The sequence below is a fragment of the Carettochelys insculpta genome, chromosome 6 (genome assembly GCF_033958435.1).
Source record: "Carettochelys insculpta isolate YL-2023 chromosome 6, ASM3395843v1, whole genome shotgun sequence".
Lineage (NCBI taxonomy): Eukaryota > Metazoa > Chordata > Testudines > Carettochelyidae > Carettochelys > Carettochelys insculpta.
Genome location: NC_134142.1, coordinates 39,307,209 through 39,328,375, shown reverse-complemented (window position 1 = coordinate 39,328,375; position 21,167 = coordinate 39,307,209). Strand labels below are relative to the sequence as shown.

Sequence of the window (21,167 nt, the reverse complement as noted above, 5' to 3'; positions counted from 1 at the left end):
CTATATGCCATCATGTGCCAACAATACCACACACCATGTATATAGGGCAGACTGCAAACACTCTTCGACAAAGAACGAATGGACATAGAACAGACATCAAAAATCTCTAAATAAACAAACCTCTCAGCCAACACTTTCATGGAGTGGGCCTTTCTGTTAAAGACCTGAGGGCTTGTGTTCCAGTGAAAAGGGACTTTAACAACCATCTACAGAGGGAATGCTCAGAACTAACATTCATATTCAAATTTGACAGATTAACACATGGTTTGAACAGGGACAGCAATTACCTGACCCATTATTAGGACTATTTTACATAGTTTGATGTTTTATCTAACTCTTAACTTCCTCCCCCGCCACCACCCCAGACCCTCTGCTCTTCTGATTTACTAACCTTGATAACAATTTTCCTGATTTGTCAACCTTGATAACAATTTTTGGACCTCTGTGCTTTATATATTGAGTCTATTCTGGTAAGGCTATGATTTGAAGTGGGTCTGTCCCATGAAATCTCATCACCTAATAAATTATTCTGTTAGTCTTTAAAGCGCTACATGACTGCTTTTTGTTTGGACATTGGTACAGTATTTAAACAAATATCAGTATGACTTTTCAGCAATATTTTAGTTGTCAGCAAATGGCTCTGGGGATGGTAATCTGAAACTGACACACATTCAAAATTTATCTTTCAGGGTATGAGTTTTCAGGACTCTGTACAGAGCAACAGGGGTGCAGTTCTCTTAAGTAAACAGTAAACAAAGTAAGCATCCTTTATTTTCTAGACAAGACTCAAGTACTGCATTCAGCATACATTGCACTCCCATCCCTTTCCTGCTTTCAACTAGCCCAATCATGACCGGCGGGGGGGTGGGGTGGGGCGGAACAGTAAATCTGGAAAAACACGACATTAACATGCAGGAACTACTACTGCCCAGGATTTGATCTTCAAAGTTAAACAGTATGTGATCTGATGTTAGTCTTTTTACAGTGCATCTTTTATTTTAGCAATGGAGTTCCAAAATCCTCATGAAAAGAGATTATAAGAAACTGTTCCATTTTATGATGCTATTCACCCGAGGGACAAATCAGTTATTGAAACTGATCCCGTGAACTAAATGATATGGTGACAGTGGAACAGCTGATTGTTTCTCCTGATGTATGCATGTAACATGTGTAACAGATCAGAAAACCAGCTTGAAATCAAAACAAATCCAACCTAAAGAGAGGGTTAATATCTGATAGCCCTTACTCAGGCACAGCTCCCACTGAAGCTAATGGCTTCAGTGTGTGTTTTGCCTGACTAAGAGTGCCAAGATTTGATCCCAAATGAGTTGTTTTCATACAATATTTAAACACAAGACCAGATTTTCAGGAGAAGTTAGCACTTAATAGTTCCTGTTAGGTTGAACAAAGAAACCAGACTTTCAAAAGTAATCAGTACTTTTCCTGAAAAGAGGATACCAAGCACATTGGAAAAGTTGGCCTGCCATATACGTGCTTCTAATTTCTCTAAGAGCCATTCATAATACAAAAGGGAAGAAGTAGATTTCCTCTTTTTTCTTTATTTTGTCTTGCAGTGAAACCACACTGATGAACGTGGGGCATTTTCTTATCTTGGCAACTGGCTGGTGCTGCCACTTGACTACTTCAAAATACAAATACCTTCAACAGCAGCAGCACAGAGAAGTGAGATACAATAACTGCTGCAGAGGTGAATGGTTTTGTACAATTTCTGTTCGCCCACTCCCCACTCAATCAAGTTTTTTCATTAAAAATAAGGGCAGGAATTTCTTTACAAAACAAACACACACCCTGAGGAGGGAGTTTCAAATTGTGAGTAATTACTGAGCCAAATCTTTCCTCCCTTGCTACCAAATCATAGGAGAACTGTTGTTAGTTTGACTTAATTATTACCTTGACTTATTAGTAATTTTACTATACACTCGAGCAATTGAAACATATTATGCTTCAGGGCCACATTTTACTTCCTTTTCAGCAAAATATTTGTGCTGACATGACACAGAAAGCTACACTTGATGAAGATACATTGCCCCCCACTCAATTATCTTGGTTACATTAAAAGGCTGGTCTGAAATGATTTGCCATGGGAACAATGTGCAGTAAATGGTATCAAAACATTTCAGTGTACAAAAGCAAGATGTGCTAGTACGTTTGCTTTATATTTGTTATATGGAAACCCCAATCACTACCTACTTCTTCAAGGTAGGTGTGTGACATTAACATTTTACACCTGCCAACTCAAAGAAAAATAACCAAAAACCAAAACAACAAAACACACACTAGCCAGAGTCTCATTCTTACAGCCTGAGGCATGGCAGGTTTGCAACTTTAAACTTTAGAAATATGACTGGTTATTGTTGCTAGTCCAGATGATATATGGTGGATGTCTCTGTATTTTAACCACAGTAGCAATTATTTTTCTCCCTTTCATTTTTGCTGCCAACATTCTCAAAGGAACTGGGTTCCAGAGTCTGAAAGACCAAGTTTGCCAAATTATACATTGCTTCTGCTGTATTTCTAACTATGATGAATGTTTTGCTAAATTTTAAAATCTGTTTTATGGGTACACACAGTAATGCAGTAAAGTTCATGCCTATAACTGGTGCATATAAATGTTCTCACAGCACATATCAGCTCAAATTACTATAGAGATTTTTTGAATTAAAGCTGAAGGTGTTCTGAAGGTTCTTTGTTAATCCTTGGGTTTAACTCATTGAATGACTGTTCTGTTTACATGCTTACAACAGCAAAAAATGCAGCACATGGAGATTCATTATGGTGAACGTATCTCAGATAAAATGGCACAGCTATTCTCTGAAGAGGGACTTTTCTCACCCATATCATCTTTGGTTCTGTTTTTTTAATCATATCTTCCTTATTATCAACACCTCCAGCAACCAAACTAAGAGACAAGAATTTGTTCCTACATCATAATATTCATTTTGGATGTGTCTATGCTCCCAGACACATGGCTGCAGCTCCTATTGCCTCATTGGGAATTGCACCTGTGGATCCCCGACAGGTACAAGGCCTAACACAGTGGGGACAAAGTTCCTAAAGCTATAGATAATAGATTTGTGGACCAAAGGATGAGACTTCTACAGAAATGGAGAGAGATTTCTCTCATTTACAGCACACAACACAAAGGGCACAAAAACAGGCAATGTAAGCCTATGGCTGGTTACTTGCAAGAGCTACAGATGTGCGAATTTCTCCCTTTTTGGCATAAATACTAAGATCATTGTTATAACAAGACCCAAATATACTGCTGGGCTACAATATCGTCATTTTCAACCAGAAAAGCCATTTTTTTGGTTTTTTTCTCCCCCAGGAAAACACATAGTTATCTAATGCAGGGTCATTTATGAGGTAAGGCTCTAGAAACATGTCCACAAGAAAGAATAAGGTGTAGGAAACACTATTCCACTCAAGAGAGGACGTTAGGGAAAAAGATGACTATTTTCTTAGGGTCTGGGAATTCTAATCCGTTCAAATTTATTTTGAAGAAAAGCTGGAAGGAGTAGTAAAGATATGGGTGATGAATGAAAGCACAAAATTTCAGTCTCGTTACTGTTGAACTCTTATTCCCATGGAAAAAATTGGAGAAAAAAAATGCTAAATTACTTCTCCATTTGGTGATCTATCCCCCTTCCCCTCCATTCCATATGAGGATGACATTGTGTTCTACGCCTAGCTTTATATTTCTCTTTTTAGTTGTTTCTAGAATAACCTAATTTGATCATAAGAATCAGCCATGTTCACTAATTGGCAATTACATAAAATAGGCAAGGCTTTTAAAAACAGACGTACTAGGAGTCTGACTTCTACTAGGAGTCCTGCTCCTTTTGGTAGCAGAAAGGTTACCACTAAGCGGCATCACTGGATTACATGGCTGCCAAAGCTTGCAAATATAGAAGGTTCCACATGAAGCAGCTCTGGGGAATTGAGGGACAAAATAAAACTGAAGTAATTCAACTTAAGATGCTCAATAGTGTTTTAGGGATAATGAACATTGATGCACTTCCAGTTAAGCTGTGCAAAGTAGAATCTGGACCATAGTCTTCAGGGCCAAAATTACCAGACTGGATGCTTGAAATTAGCTACCTAAGTCCATATTTAGACATCTTACTATAAGTGGCTGGATTTTCAGACAAGCTGTGTATATGAAAAAACACAAAACACAGTCTTTGGGCCTGATCCCACATTTCTTGCAGACAGAAAGCTTTAACTTTGTGCAAGGATTAGACAATTAATGAATTAAATATATAGAGGCTCAATGATGTATAAAAACGCACATAACATTAGGATACTAAATGCACAAAATGTTTCAAGTGAACATGCTGATTTTCTACTTTAGAATCAAACTGGTCAGGAGGAGCACTATTTTTGCCAAGATGAAAACCACAAATGGACAATTTCAAATGATGTCAGGAAAGAGACCTTAACCCTTGTTAGGAAGGAAATTAATTTATTACATTACACTGAGGTATTGCAGGCAATCTGATCCTCCATCTAACGCAAAAATCAGGCCAATGTTATACATTACCCGGCTTGCAGTGCCAAGAGGGTAAGTTTAGGAAAGAATTTCCTGGGTTTGGAAAGCTTACACCAACCCATTAGAAAGTTCCCTTTTTTTTTTTTTTTTTTTTGGTGGTTTAATTTCTCTCTCTTAGCACACTTGGTAAATTACAAACAGGAAAGAAAGATATATCCCATGATCCAATTTGTAAACAGTTAACATATTTAAGGAGTTTTTAAAGCCAGCATTATTCACCCAACTGTCATTTTAATTCTATTGTGTGAATGTATTTGCAGAGCATTGTGAAAAGCATGTCCTGGAGTTTAGACTGTTTAAGTGTTGTAGTCAGAGAATGGAAAAACAGCAATTAAAACTAAGGAAACTACTTTTAGTAAACATAAGTAAGAAATAAATACAAGCAAGAGAGCCAGAAGCAATGACTATCCAGCTTTTCCACGTTTAAAGCAAAGCGATTTTTACAAAAATTACATTTTTGCTCCTGACCTGAGGCTGTCAGTTGCCAGATTTCAGCCTAGCCTGCTTGAAAACAGGCATTTACCATAGAAGTTGGTCCAGATTCAGTCAAAGGTGGACACACATCTACCTATCCCGTAATTCAAACTGCAGTGGGTTCTCTTTTAAAAAAATCTTCTTGCAACACAGTCTATTAAATGGGCACAATTCACTGTGTAGCAAAACAACAGGATTTTTTTTTATTTTAAATTGACTGTAGTATATTTCTTTTAAACATTATCTGCATGCACCATAAACCCTGGAAGACGTGAATATCTTATTTTCTTATTTCCCAACATTTCACCACACAAACTGGCTGAAGTGTTTTAAACACCAATTTCCAGCTGTGACCTGATCTAATTAAAGAAAAAAAATTACAAATGCTGGATACATTTAGAGTTAGTTTAGTCTAGGGCAATTATGGATTGATTTAATTCCCTATTTCATGATGTCTGCACTCTTTCCTACTATATGATAGAAATAAGTTTTCATTAATTTTATTTTCACTAATAGGGAGGTTTTTTGGTGCTGTGTCCCCCCCGACCCCTTTTCTGGCTTTGACACAGTCATTTGGCTTGGAAGAGATGGATGATCCTCTTATGCTTTTCTGGCATTCTGAGGCAGGAAATGTGCCAGGAGTCTGTAAAGGGTTAGTGGGCTAGTGCCAACACTATTACAACCCACACTATGCATATGTGGAAGGTAAAGAGAATATCTTCAAAAAGGACAAGCCAATCTTTTATGAAAATTCAGAAAAATAGTCAATAGCTGTTTTCACATGAAGATGTTACAGTGCACACATAAAATTAATGTACAGCAATAATCTAGTGTGTCTTTTCATCTTTCTTTCTGCAGAGTCTATGATGCTAATAACCTCAGCAATAAGGTGTGCTTGGAACAATGCTGATTATAAGGGGCTTGCTCCAACAGACTCCCCACTGTCCCAGCTGTGAACAGAGTGTGCCCACACTAAACCCCTTAAAAGAACTGTCTGTTCTTTTAGTTGGCACACAATGACTAGGAAACTCCCACTAAAGATTCCAGATCTCTAATGACTGCTAGTAAAAGAGCCAGTGACTTTCAGAGAAGGTGAGGGCTCTCTATACAAGAAAATGCTGACACAAAATGAAGCTTTGTAATGTAGTTCATATCATTCTGATATTCCCTGGTGTGTTTGGCCAGTATATTGGCCCTTTAAGGCACTTAAGTGGTGACTCAACTTGGAACAGTAAAGACAGGCATGAGTCATAGCCCTATACCAGGGCAAGTGCAAATACTGAAGGTTTCTGAGACAGTGAAAGACGCTATAATAGGAGTTAGTTGGGGACTTAGGTCAGATAGGAAATGTGTTAAGTTTGAACTGAACAGGATCCTCAGCAGCAAGAACATCCAGAATTATGAAAAATGGGTAACATTTTAAAATTAAGGTGAAATTTCAAAATACTTCATATAAAATAAAAAGAATAAGTAGTTATTAGGAGTTGCTTTTAAAATGAAGAATATTTCATGTTCATATATAGGATTACCTTTCATCAAAAGCTTTCAAAGTGCTTAAAAACAAGCTGTACCATCAGGTCATTTTAAAAGTGAGGAACTTGAGGCATAGGCTGGTTTAACTTGTTTGCAAAAAATTGCTCAGTGACGTAGGGGAAGAACTGAGAACCAAAGTCTCCTGGCTGCAATTTTCTTGCTCTAACACCATTCAATAATAACGCCTTCCTGCCATACTATCAGATTCTACAATAGTATATTTTAGAAATAATCCTAAATACCCGACAGCAGAGATAGGCTGCACCAAACCATGATCTAAATTCCCCCCCACACTGTGAAAATGTGCTTCTGATTTTAAACTTTGCTGATTGGATCCTTTTCCAAAAGTTAATGACCTGTAATTTATAAACTGAAATATCTAAAATCAGGAACACATTTTATTATAATGTATAATAAAGCCTCTTATATTATGACAAAAGCAATTTCTAGTAATCATTTCTTGATTATTAATTTTGGTTGGCACTGAAATTTAAGGTCAGTCAAACTTCCTTACACCTGTAATTTTGCTCTTAGTAAAATGTTGTGTACTAGTAGTCTTCAAAAGCCAGGTAGGCTGTAAGTAATAATGAACTTTAGTCATGGGAACCACTGAAAGAAATGCAAAGGGGACAAAGCTGTATGCCGCGACACCTCTTGAAAGATGTGGTACATACCATTATCTTCAAGTTTAAACAGTCTCACTCCCCTGAAACAGTTATGATGAACTTTCAGTCAATATTTGGCAACTGATGAGCTCCCGAAGCTGCATCACTCCTGAAAGTGCAGCTGTGCTTGATTGCTGTCAGAATTATTGTTTTAAAACAATGGAGTGGAACTGAATCTCCTGCGAGGAAAGCTGCCGTCTTTTTGCATAATTTTTAGCTGCTCTTGTGCTTCTCTTTTTCTGTTGGTGACTTCACTTCATTGACAGAAGTACCAATGGAATCTTCCACACATGTATTTAAATCAAAAGGAATCATTCTTCTCATAAATGCTGGAAAGAAAAGGAAAAAAAAGTGTGGGAGGGACCAATCAACCATCTGCACAGAAATACTATCAGTAATTAATTGCTTCAGAGAGCTAGCAGTATACATAAATTTGCTAGTGAGCTTGGTCAATTTAACTGGAATGCTAACTTACATTGTATTACAGTGCTCTCTCACTATTGTATTGTTCTTCGCAGTCAGAAGTTACTTGTGCGTGCATGATATACTATTACATGCAATGTTAAACACAATATTTTGGTTACCAATTTAACATTTTAAATTAAAAAAAAATTGCAGGTATTGATTGGGTCACATATTTATCAACAGAGTAATGTAAGTGATTTTTTTAATCTACAATTTACATGATTGAGTTAGCTTTTGTTACATCTAGGGAGCCTTAACTTCTACTTTCCCTGGCATTTAAGAATATTTAAGTATGTGCCTTTATATTGAATTTACACTTTGCATTTAATTTTATCAGTTTTCACTCAGTGAAAAAAAACCACAAAAAAAACCAAAACCAACAGATTACCCCCTACATGGAACATCCTAAAGGAACAAATTGTATTGGGCCCCACGTGTTTATGACATCAGAATTAATAAATATACACTTTAGGCATGCATCTGAAAGTAAAACAATTATCTTGACTCCTCGGCACTTAAATCTTTGAATTATCATCCTTCTGCACCAAACAGAGTGGAATTCCCTTACAAATTATATAGTGTTAGCTTTCTGAATGTGAAACCATCATTTGACATACATTTCTTTTCTGAATACATAGTTGCTTCTTTTCTACACACAGGTAAATCTGGAACATTCCCACAGACCACATTAGAGAAGCACTGTCTAGCAATCTGCGCACAAGACTGAAGACAGGAAACTCTTAAATTCTAATCCTGGCTCTGTTACCATCTCCCTGTTGTAATCCAGCAGATTTACTGCCATGGGCTACGTCTACACGTGAAGCCTACATCGAAGTAGCCTCTTTCGATGTGGCGACATCGAAATAGGCTATTTCGATGAATAACGTCTACACGTCCTCCAGGGCTGGCAACGTCGATGTTCAACATCGACGTTGCGCAGCACCACATCGAAATAGGCGCAGCGAGGGAACGTCTACACGCCACAGTAGCACACATCGAAATAAGGGTGCCAGGCACAGCTGCAGACAGGGTCACAGGGCGGACTCAACAGCCAGCCGCTCCCTTAAAGGGCCCCTCCCAGACACACTTGCACTAAACAGCACAAGATACACAGAGCCGACAACGAGTTGCAGACCCTGTGCCTGCAGCATGAATCCCCCGCTGCAGCAGCAGCAGCCAGAAGCCCTGGGCTAAGGGCTGCTGAACACGGTGACCATAGAGCCCCGCACGGGCTGGAGAGACAGCGTCTCTCAACCCCCCAGCTGATGGCTGCCATGGAGGACCCGGCAATTTTGACGTTGCGGGACGCGGATCGTCTACACTGTCCCTACTTCGACGTTGAACGTCGAAGTAGGGCGCTATTCCTATCTCCTCATGAGGTTAGCGACTTCGACGTCTCGCCGCCTAACGTCAAAGTTAACTTCGAAATAGCGCCCGACGCGTGTAGACGTGACGGGCGCTATTTCGAAGTTGGTGCCGCTACTTCGAAGTAGCGTGCACGTGTAGACGCAGCTATGGTGTCCTGGTGTCCTCATGGGTCTTTGGCTCCATCAGTGATGATAATCAGAAGGTTCCCCAGAGGCCACAGACCAGACAAAGATTGAAGGAGCCTGGCCAGGGTTTATTGCCAAGCAAGGTATAAACAACAGTTAGCAAGTAAAGCACAGTATACTGACACACTGTATATGTGCACCTGCCGCTATGGACTGACACAGCCAATGGGAATTCCACTGTTCCCCTAGGTCAGACAAAGATGGTCCTGATGCCCAAGGCATCACTTGATTGGAAGACAGCTAATATAACACCAATATTTAAAAAAGGGCTCTAAAGGAGACCCTAGCAATTATAGACCGGTAAGTCTAATGTCAGTACCGGGCAAATTAGTAGAAACAATATTAAAGAATAAAATTGTCAGACACGTAGAGGAACACGATTTGTTGAGCAAAAGTCAACATGGTTTCTGTAAAGGGAAGTCATGTCTTGCTAATCTATTAGAGTTCTTTGAAGGGGTTAACAAGCATGCAGACAGGGGTGATCCAGTAGACATAGTATACTTAGATTTCCAGAAAGCCTTTGACACGTTCCCTCACGAAAGGCTCTTACGTAAATTTGGTGGTCATGGGATAGGAGGAAAGATCCTTTCATGGATTGGGAACTGGTTAAAAGACAGGAAACAAAGGGTAGGAATAAATGGTAAATTTTCACAATGGAAGGTGGTAACTAGTGGCATTTCCCAAGGGTCAGTCCTGGGACCAATCTTGTTCAACTTTTTTGTCAAGGATCTAGAGAAAGGGGTAAGCAGTGAGGTGGCAAATTTGCAGATGACACCAAACTGTTCAGGATAGTCAAAACCAAAGCAGACTGTGAAGAACTTCAAAAAGATCTCAGCAAACTGCGTGATTGGGCAGCAAAATGGCAAATGAAATTTAATGTGGGTAAGTGTAAGGTAATGCACATTGGGAAAAATAACCCTAATTATACATATAATATGATTCAGGCAAATTTAGCTACAACAGATCAGGAAAGGGATCTTGAAATTATAGTGGATAGTTCTCTGAAAACATCCACACAGTGTGCAGCGGCAGTCAGTAAAGCAAATAGGATATTAGGAATCATTAAAAAAGGGATAGAAAATAAGAGAAAGAATATCTTACTTCCCCTATAGAAAACTATGGTACGCCCACATCTTGAGTACTACGTGCAGATGTGGTCTCCTCACCTCAAAAAAGATATATTGGCATTAGAAAAGGTTCAGAAAAGGGCAACTAAAATGATTAAGGGTTTGGAACGGGTCCCATATGAGGAGAGATTAGAGAGACTGGGACTTTTTAGTCTAGAAAAGAGGAGACTGAGGGGCGATATGACAGAGGTATATAAAATCATGAATGGTGTGGAGAAAGTGAATACAGAAAGTGAATATTTACTTGTTCCCATAATATAAGAACTAGAGGACACCAAATGAAATTAATGGGTAGCAGATTCAAAACTAATAAAAGAAAGTTTTTCGTCACACAGCGCACAGTCAACCTGTGGAACTCCTTACCAGAGAACGCTGTGAAGGTCAGGACTCTAACAGAGTTTAAAAAAGAGCTCGATAAATATTTGGAGGTTAGGTCCATAGATGGCTATTAACAAGGGGTAAGGTATGGCGCCTAGCCTTTTGTCGAAGGCGGGAGATGGATGGCAGGAGACAAATCGCTTGATCATTGTCTTCGGTTCACCTCCTCTGGGGCACCAGGCATTGGCTACTGTTGGCAGACAGGATACTGGCCTAGATGGACCTTTGGTCTGACCCAGTATGGCTGTTCTTATGTTCTTACGTACAAACAAAGCATACCTCATTGCTGATGTTGTCAGGTTTCCGCCCTCTTTGGTACTACCCATCTCCCTGTACCTCATGATTTGGTTACATCATTTCTTATCCATCATACTGTCATTCTGGACTCCTTCCTGAACCGAGGGCTGTATCTGTGAGGAGTAGGTACCAAGGTCTTTTTCAGTGAGCTGGTGAGACCTTGTGATTTCAACTTATGAATTGTACCAATTATTGTTCCACACCTGGACCAATTACCAATTACACTCATCCCTCACTATATGAGCACAATAGGTTCCCAACTTTTGCTTGTAGGCAAAAACTTGTAAGAGGGACACTAAATTCCCATTAAAATACAGGTAAAAGTCTCTGATTGGTTCCAAGTGCTCCAAGTGGCAGCAGGTGGTCCTACTTTTGAAAGGTAAGTGAACCTGGGGTTGTGGGGGGTTAAAGACTGGGGGCAGTTTGGGGACATGAGTGGGAGAGAGGGTTAAAACATAGGTGGGGGTTGGGTCCATGAGGGGGGCAGGGCAGGTTTCAGGCTGCTACAGGGTGGATCTGTGAGGCTGGCAGCGGGGTTAAGCCTGCAATGGTTTTGGTCTGCGGTGCCAGTGGGGTTAACCTGAAGTGGTTTAGGTTTGCAGGGCCGGCAGAGGGTTTAAGTTGCTGTGGTTTGGGTGTGCCAGGCTGGTGGGAGTGTTTATGTTGCGGCAGTTCGGGTGCACGGGACCAGTGGCGGGATTTAAGTTGTGGTGGTTCGGGCATGCGGGGGCTGGCAGAGGGGTTTAAGTTTCAGCAATTCGGGTCCATGAGGGGCAGCGGGGGGGTTTAAGTTTCAGCATTTTCAGTGCGCAGGGGACGAGTTTAAGTTTTGGTGGTTCGCGTGTGCGAGGGCAGGTGGGGGGTTTTAAATTTCAGCGATTCGGGCACACAGGGGGATTTAAATTTCAGCAGTTTGGGTGCACGGGGCCAATGGGGGGTTTAGGTTTCGGTGGTTCGGGTGCGCGGGGGAGGCTGGGGGGTTAAGTTTTGGAGGTTCGAGTGCGTGGGGGCTGGCGGGTGGGTTTAAGCTGCGGCAGTTTGGTGTCTGCAGGGCTGACGGGGGGTCAGACTGTGGCGGGTTGGAGCTGTGGGGATGGTGTAAGACTCATATTAGCGGGGAGAGTTCACTCACTGAGTGAACTAGGGAACGTACACCTGTCCCTCGTTTAAGTGAATACTCGTAAATAAAATACTCGTTTAATGAGGGATGAGTGTAGTGTTTTTTACTCTCAGCCCTGTCTGTGCCAACTTCTCTTAGCCTGCCTCTTGCTCACAGCTTAGCTTTGCTTTGACCATATTTTGCCCATTGTTAGCTAGGCCTCAGGCCTCAAACCAGGCCTGTGCTGTATGGACTTAGGACTTCCATCTTACTACACCTGTGTCCAGGGGTCAGTCATAAGTTAATTGCTGCTGGCTGCACATCAATGGGGTTAACACTACTTACCTCACAGCCAGGTTATGAGGCTGTTTGTAAAGGTTTTGTAGATGAAAAGCAATAGGTAAATACTAGGGTTTTGTTAGAGAAGAACAAAATATGTGATGTGACTCCTGTTCTAGATCATAAAATTAAGAGACCCCTTGGTACTAGGCAATCCAAAAGAGTAATGGTAATTTTGAAAACCTAGGGGTTGTTCTGGATAGACAACACAGCCACTTCCCAGTGTGAGGCTGTGACAGATTGGTGGGAAACAAAAAGAGGACATTTTTGACTAATCTCTCAGTCATGGTACTATTTATTGTCTAAACATTGACAATGCTCATCTTCCAAAAAACTAGAAATGCTTCATTCAGAATGCAATTTCTTTTGGGAAATACAGAGAAAAACTATTATAGAGAAACAGCTGGTAAAACTAAATGAACTTTTGCAATGTCATTTTTGCAGCTATTAGGGAAAAAATAAAATAATTAAAAAAAAAGCCACCATGTGAAATTCCTCCCCTAAGATCTAAGAATATAAGAATAGCTTCACTGGTTTAGACCTATGATCCACCTATTTCAGTATCTTGTCTTCTAATATACCTGTTCTCCAAGAACTTATCTGGTTCTTCTTTGAACGCTCCTATAGTTTTGGCCTTCATAACATCCCCGGTAACAAATCCTACAGGTTTGCTGAGTGCTGCGTAAAGAAATATTTCCTTTTATTTTAAACCTGATACCTATTAATTTAATTGAGTGAACCCTGATTCCTGGCTTACGTGAAAGAGTAAATAACTCTTCCTTTTTCACTTTCTCTGCACCAGTCATGATTTTATAGACCCCTATCATATCCCCTCACAGTCATCTCTTTTCCAAGGTTAAAAGTCCCACTCTTTTTAATCTCTTCTCGTAAGAATACTGTCCCATACCCCTAATCATTTTTGTTGCCCTTCTCCGTACCTTTCCAATTTTAATATATCTTTTTTGAGATAGGATAACCAGAACTGCAGGAATTATTTAAGTTGTGGACATAACATTGATTTATATAGTAACATTATGGTATTTTCTGTCTCCTTTTTTAAAGGATCCTAACATTCTATTAGCTTTTTTGACTGCTGCTGCACACTGAGGCTGGGTCTACACGTGCCCCTTCCTTTCGAAAGCGGCATGTTAATGAGCGGGTTTGAAAGATGCTAATGAGGCGCTGCAATGAATATACAGAGCCTCATTAGCATAATGGTGGCCGCAGTGATTCGAAAGTGCAGCTTTTCAAATCGCGCACCGCCCATGGAGATGGGACCTTCCGAAAGGACCCCCCCAGTTTTCGAAAGCCCTTCTTCCTATCTGGTGATTGGAAGAACGGCTTTTGAAAACTGGGGGGGGTGTCCTTTCAGAAGGTCCTGTCTCCATGGGCAGTGCGCGATTTGAAAAGCTGCACTTTCAAATTGCCGCAGCCACCATTATGCTAATGAGGCACTGCATATTCATTGCAGCACCTCATTAGCATCTTTCAAACCCGCTCATTAACATGCCCCTTTCGAAAAGAGGGGGCACGTGTAGACGCAGGGTGAGTGAATGTTTTCAGGGAACTATTCACAATAGCTGTGTCTACACGTGCACGCTACTTCGAAGTAGCGGCACTAACTTCGAAATAGCGCCCGTCACGGCTACACGCGTCGGGTGCTATTTCGAAGTTAACTTCGACGTTAGGCAGCGAGACGTCAAAGTCGCTAACCTCATGAGGGGATCGGAATAGCGCCCTACTTTGACGTTCAACATCGAAGTAGGGACCGTGTAGACGATCCGCGTCCCGCAACATCGAAATTGTGGGGTCCTCCATGGCAGCCATCAGCTGGGGGGTTGAGAGACGCTGCCTCTCCAGCCTGTGCGGGGCTCTATGGTCACCGTGTGCAGCAGCCCTTAGCCCAGGGCTTCTGGCTGCTGCTGCTGCTGCAGCGGGGGATTCATGCTGCATGCATAGGGTCTGCAACTCGTTGTCGGCTCTGTGTATCTTGTGCTGTTTAGTGCAAGTGTGTCTGGGAGGGGCCCTTTAAGGGAGCGGCTTGCTGTTGAGTCCGCCCTGTGATCCTGTCTGCAGCTGTGCCTGGCACCCTTATTTCGATGTGTGCTACTGTGGCGTGTAGACATTCCCTCACTGCGCCTATTTTGATGTGGTGCTGCGCAACGTCGATGTTGAACATCGACGTTGCCAGCCCTGGAGGACGTGTAGACGTTATTCATCGAAATAAGCTACTTCGATGTAGGCTTCACGTGTAGACGTAGCCAATGAGTCTTATCTCTCTTTTCCGAGTGGTACCAGCTAGTTTCCCAATGTGCATTATTTTGCATTTATCAAGGTTGTTTTTCATCTGCCATTTTAAAAGTCACTTGGTAAGATGCCATGTTTTGTGAGATCTCTTTATAATTTTTCACAATTTTATTTGGACTTTATTTTATTTTGTACTAGCAGATTTAGCCAGCATTGCTCAGGTCATTATCTCAATTAAGTTTTTAATTATTTTTAAAAAAAAAGCAAAAGGAAAATGTACATGCCTTATTGAAGTTATAGTCTTTTTCAAAACATTTTTAATGAAATTATTTCTTAAAAAGGGGGATTATTAAAATGTATCTGTTTAATTTTTTTAGTCTTTTTAAATGGGAATTCTGTCAAGTCCATTTTTGATTCATCCCTAGAAACTCTTATCATTCACTATGTTTTAATAAGAAGTAGTTATAGTCCGTTTGGTTTCTAATGATATTTTCTTCTAGTGTTCAAACCTTAAGCATTGATTTGGTTGTGGCAAAACAGAGCACTACTCTAAATTTCTCCATTTTCTCTCTTTTCTGTAAAGTTTATTGAAAAGCAATCCCACTCCAGGTTCATCCTATTTTTCTAAATCACCTAGGCTCAGTCTCTTTCAGCATTCACTCCATTATGTTAATTTTGATTTGGTCATTCCTTCTCTTTTCTGTTTGGTTTTATGAGAAACAATCCCACTCTAGGCACATGCCATTTTCCTGGACAACCAACCCCTTATGTTGCTTTACGTGATGATAAGAGGAAGTTGTATGCCAAGTATGGCGGTCCTACCGCTTACTGTTTAGGAGATGTTCTTGATCAAGCAGAAAAACTCTTTAAAATATATAGTAGGTTGCATGCAAATTTTGCTGTCCTGTTGTTTCCCTCTTTTTGCCACATTGTTTATGAATATGTGGAACAGCACCTGTCCTAGCAGAGACTCAAAAGGTATACCATTATTTACCCACGAAAACTGACCATTTATCTAATGCTCATCACGTGCGGAGTTTTGTCTCACTAGTCTCTATCCATTAAAGCTAATTTCATTTTGTAGCTGGGAGGGATGGTCTAGTAGTCAAGACACTGGATTTAGTAAATCGGAATTCACCTGGGCTCTGTCACATACTTCCAGTGTGACCTTGGAAGACATTTAGTTTCATTGCCCAAAGGGGATATACTATTTCCTTTATTCTACTCTTTGTCTTTTCTATTGAGACAATAAACTCTCTGGGACAGAAGCTATGTCACTGTGTTTGATTGCTGGATTTGTTTGGTGCAACTATAATGAAATAATCTGCAAGAAGGAGGAGTTAAAATGATAATTTTTCCATCTTTCCCACTAACTTTTAAACCATTCTGCCTACAACACCATAAGCACAAGCTAGGCAGAAGGAGACAGAAAATGAGAAAAATAATAAATATATGGGCTGTGTCTATTCTTGAAGCACTTTGCTAGCATCATGCTTGAAAGAGTCCCCAGTATAGATGTGCCCTGAGCTTGTAGGACATTTCGTCAACTTTGCAAGTATGTAGTGCCAGAGAGATTAACTATATTTGCATGTAGAGTGCTGGAAATGCATTCTCTTGCACCCGAATGAGATGTGCAGGTTGGACCTCTCTAGTCTGGCACTCTCTTATCTGGCTATATCCGTAATCCAACATGATTTTAGTTAGCCAGAGATCCACTTACCCTGGGTGTGGCAAATGTGTCCTGTTGCCCCTTAAAGTTTAACAGCTACCAGTCCTGGCTGCGTCTATGCTGCGATGATCTGTCAACAAAAGTTATTGTTGGAAGAGCTCTTCCGACAAAACGTCTGTCGACAGATCGCTTCCACACACAAAAGCAGCTCGAAAGAGCAATCTGTTCTTTCAACAGAGAACGGCCAGACTGCCCTTCCCTCTCTCAACAGAATGGCCAACTGGAAGCTCTGCAGACAGGGCTGCACGGTGAACTGGAAGCCCTCTCTGTCGACAGAGGAACCCTTGGAGTGTCCACACTATTTTTTTGTTGACTGTCAACAGAGGCATGATGTCTCATGTGACAGCAACTTAACTCTCCTGAGAAAACTGCTGTGTTCTGTCAATGGTTTCTTGACAGAATGCATTTGTAGTGTGGACGCTCCTTGTATTTTTTTGACAAAATCCCAATTTTGTTGACAGAACTCTGTGATGTAGATGGCAGCTTCGGTGTTCTGTGTTATTTAGCTCCACTTTACCCTTAAATGTCTTCTAAAAGCCCAATAAGCAGTAGAAATGTTGATAATGCTGGTTGACAATATTGACCTCCCATGGTCCATCAAATTTTCTCATTCAGCACCAGTCGGGTCCGAAGGATGCCAGACTAGGGGAGGATCGACTTGTATTAGGTCGTGTTTCTATGCCCAGATACCTCTCTTTGGCTACATCTGCATGAGCAGGCTCTGTCAACAGAAGTGACTGTTGGAAGGGATTTCTCTGTCAACAGATTGCATCTATGCATAAAGCACATTGAAAGAGCAATCTGCTCTGTCAGCAGAGAGCAGCCAGACTGCCCAGCCCTCTCTTGACAGAACAGTGGACCGGAAGCACTGCAAACAGGGCTGCCCGGGGAACCAGAAGCCCAGCTGTCGACAAAAGGGCCACAGATCATCTACATGGCTGTTGGGTCAGCAGAACACTATTGGGAGAAGTATAACACTGGCAACAGATGTGATAGGTTTTGTCAACAAACTAGTGACCAAGTGCATTTTGCTTGTAGACTCTCCACAGTTTTTCATGACAAAAGCCCAGTTTTGCCAGGAAAATCCTCTTATGTAGATGTAGCCTTTGTGTTTTCCTTTAATGTTCAGGGATTTGCTATAGAGATTCTTAAGTGTCTGAAACTTGCTGCTCCCTGAAATCCATCTGAACCTACCTGCTTTTAATAAACAAAAACAAAAAGCCATAAAGTCCTTTTTTATTGTACTCTTACCAGTATAGCTTATTCCACACTTGAGCAAAGCAAATTAAACAGGCAAACAAGCACTTTTGCAGGATTGATGTATCTACACTAGCAGCTTCTGCTGACGCAGATTTTATGAGAGAGAACACCTCTTCACACCTGTGACTGATACAGCTCTATAGCAATTTTCAAAATGTTCTGGACACACCATATTTGAGAATCAGACATTTTTGAGCTGTCTGATTGGAAAAAAATAGTATTTTTTCTTTTGCAGCAGAAAAAAAATCTATGCTTTTTCACTATCCAACATATAAAGACAGCTTAATAGAAAGTTTTAGGTCTGTTTTTCCAGAAAGCTGAGAAGGTCTTAAAAGCATGTATTTGCAATACACATTATTTTCTCTACCAGCTGTGAGCCAGTAGCTGAGGAACTTACAGACTTACACAGATGTAACAGTAGACAGTTCCTGTTTATCTTTCCAGTTGTACAAGAACTAGAAGGCTCCTGATAAAATCAGAAGCAATAAATTTAAGAACACATAAAAGAAATCCTCTTTTAATCCATATATAATTAACTTGTGGAACTTGTTGCCATAGGATATTGAGGCAAAAAGTTCAACAAAGACTTAAAAAAAATGATTAGACATCTATGACTATGAGTTGAATCTGCACTTACAGTAAGTAAAATACAAATTTAAACAGATGTTCCTTCAAAATGTTGTCTCTAGATGCATCTGTCTCACACATTGTTTCAACTACTTCACACCCAGCTTTGCATCCCATCATTTCTTTGCCTCCCCCATGCCAAATTTTATACCATATAAGACACTTCAACATTTACTCACAATCTTTCTTTCAAATCTATATTTTTTTTTTACTGCTTATCATCTCCAACTTTGCTCTGCCCATGACATCTGCCTGGGTCCCAGCTTGCCCACTTTCCCAACTTGTGCCTTTGTGCTTTCTGCTGTGTTGTCCTCTATATAAGAATTCTCCATCAAAATTGGCAAAGATCCCACTATATTATTTTGCACCTCCCCCTGCCCCAACCTGTCTTTGCTACGATGAAAACAAATCCCTATTGTATGGCAATGCTTAAGGTACGTATGTGATTAGAGGCACAGAGAAAGCCAGAACTATAGTGGGATAAGTGGCTCCCTGTTATAGTGGGAAGGACAATGGTTCACGCTCACTTATTTTGTCCAGTGCTTAGTTCACCCCTACTATACACCATAGTGATATAAGAGAGTTATGCAGAGCTAAGGGGTAATGGAATACTGCAATCCCAGTTTTATGAGATCAGGAAGACTAACCAGAAAGCTTAGCATATGACAGAATGGGATAGAGACACCCATCAACAATATGAAATCGAAAAGGAACTTGGCTTCTCGGAAATATTCCAGGTCAAAACCTTGAAATGATAAACTGTACAAACAGAAGGACAGGAATCAATTTACAGAACTAATGCAAAGCATCTGCAGTTAGAAGCTTAGTAATATAAAACTGCAGAAAAATACTGTGGCCATGAAACTGCCGTTTCTGAGGATTATTCTAGAGATAACAGCCAGTAGCTGATTTTTTTAGACTAACCTTTTTTTCAGTTGCAGCTGAAAATAATATGGAGTGCAAACCATGTATCTAATGAGTACCTTCTTGTCTAAATTATGCTCTCAGTTAAACCTCTTCCTTTCTAAGAACATGGGTATACTAAGCAAAACTAGTACTCTATAAAATAGCTGGTTATGGAAAAGATACTGTAACTGTAGAAATTATAAAAATATATATGAAGACCAGACATGAAGCAGATGACTAACTGCTATCCCTTTCATTGACTACTGTAATTAGCATCTCCATACAAAATATATCTATAAATACACAGATTACAGTTGTTTTATCATTTGTTTTCTTCCCTTTCCTTCCACCAGTTATACAAAGATCAAAGTTTATTTCTAAAGCCTCCCTTATTTCTACATTATATTAAAAATGTCTCCTCTCCTCCCTGCAATAATCTCTTCAAGTCAGGTCTGAGTCACACTGGCAAGGAAACAGGGGAAGCTTATAGTGCTACTGATTTGTTCTGTAGTCCTCAGTTTCCCTGTTGCTAATCTGGAACCTTTCATCAGACTATAGGGTGGAAAAATATAACATTATAAGGTCTAGCACATGGCTACTGTGAGCAATGGAGCAAAGGTATTATTATTTTGGCTAAAATCAAGCGTTCTGTTTCTGAAGAAGCAAGGAGATAAATTAGCCATGGGCAATGAGCAACTAAATAAGAGACACTCATTGCTGGTTTTATTAAAGGTTCTGGGGTTCGGAAAAGGATCAGATATGACTGTCAAAGATATCACTACTTGAAATTAAAAGTGCATGAACTACATGCCACTGAGGTGACTCAAATGGCTGATTTACTATGAGCCTTTCAATGAGGATGGCAAAAAAGATAGTTATATGAATTGCTGCCTCAAAAATCCTGGAAATAACTTCAGAACTTCCAGTTCTTTAATGGATGGAAATTGGGCTCCCCATATAAGTGGCACATCAAGTTTGGAAAGTGATACTAATGACTTTGGAGGAAACTAATTTTCTTGACAAAGGTAAAGACCACCACAGTATTAGCTACTTTTAATAGAATAAGCTATCAGCACACAGAGGCTGTCTAGATTGCAGGGTTTTGTCAACAAAATGGCCGTTTTGTCGACAAAACCCATGAAGAGTCCAGATTGTGATACGTGTTCTGTCAACAGTAAGTTGACAGAACTCAGTGCTTTTGTTGACAGCCGTACCCCACTCACTACAAGTAAGCACACTGCTGTTGAGAGAGACGTGTTGACAAAATGCTGGTCTGGACACTCCGGGGGGGCCTTCTGTTGACAGAAAATGCTTCTAGGATGCTACACAGGTGCCCTGGTGAGCACCCTGTCCACAGCAATTAGCACTCTATAGTTCCTGCCTCCGGGCATTCCTAAAGCTGCCGGGAACCCAGGGAATCCTGTGGCAGGAAGCTGCGAGTCTGCAAGCAGCAGAGCTACAAGCTGCTCACTGCAACACCCTCACGGCCACACCCAGCAGCCAGATGCTATGGCAGAGGCCCCCTGAGAACTCTCACCTCTGGGGTCCAAATACTTTGCCTCTCCTGGAGCTGGGCAGAAATCCAGGCCCTCCTGGACTTGTGGGCAGAGGAGGAATGCTTTCAGGACCCCAGGGCCTGTCACGGAAATGCGGAGATTTATAACACAATGGCCACTGCCCTGGCCGAACAGAGCCATCCACACCACACAGTGAAGTAGGTCCAGGTGAAGATAGAAACTTTGCCAGGGCAACATGCAGGACCTGTATGCTGCCCGACGTTTCAGGGCAGGACCAGCAACATGCCCCTATTACGGGGAGCTCAAGAACACCCTGTGGAGGGGGGGGGACACATCACCCCCAAGCCTGAACCTCAACATGTGGCTTGGGCCCCCCCT

At 40.9% G+C, this 21,167-nt stretch overlaps 1 protein-coding gene across 1 annotated transcript in view; it reads right to left on the bottom strand.

The window, feature by feature from the left end:
• Positions 1-4,533: 4,533 nt before the first annotated feature.
• Positions 4,534-21,167, bottom strand: part of CEP128 (centrosomal protein 128) — a 315,311-nt gene continuing 298,677 nt past the window's right edge. The window contains exon 24 of the mRNA XM_074998779.1: positions 4,534-7,574. Coding sequence (XP_074854880.1) covers positions 7,459-7,574 — 116 coding nt within the window. The 3' untranslated portion in view covers positions 4,534-7,458. The remainder of the gene's footprint in view (positions 7,575-21,167) is intronic.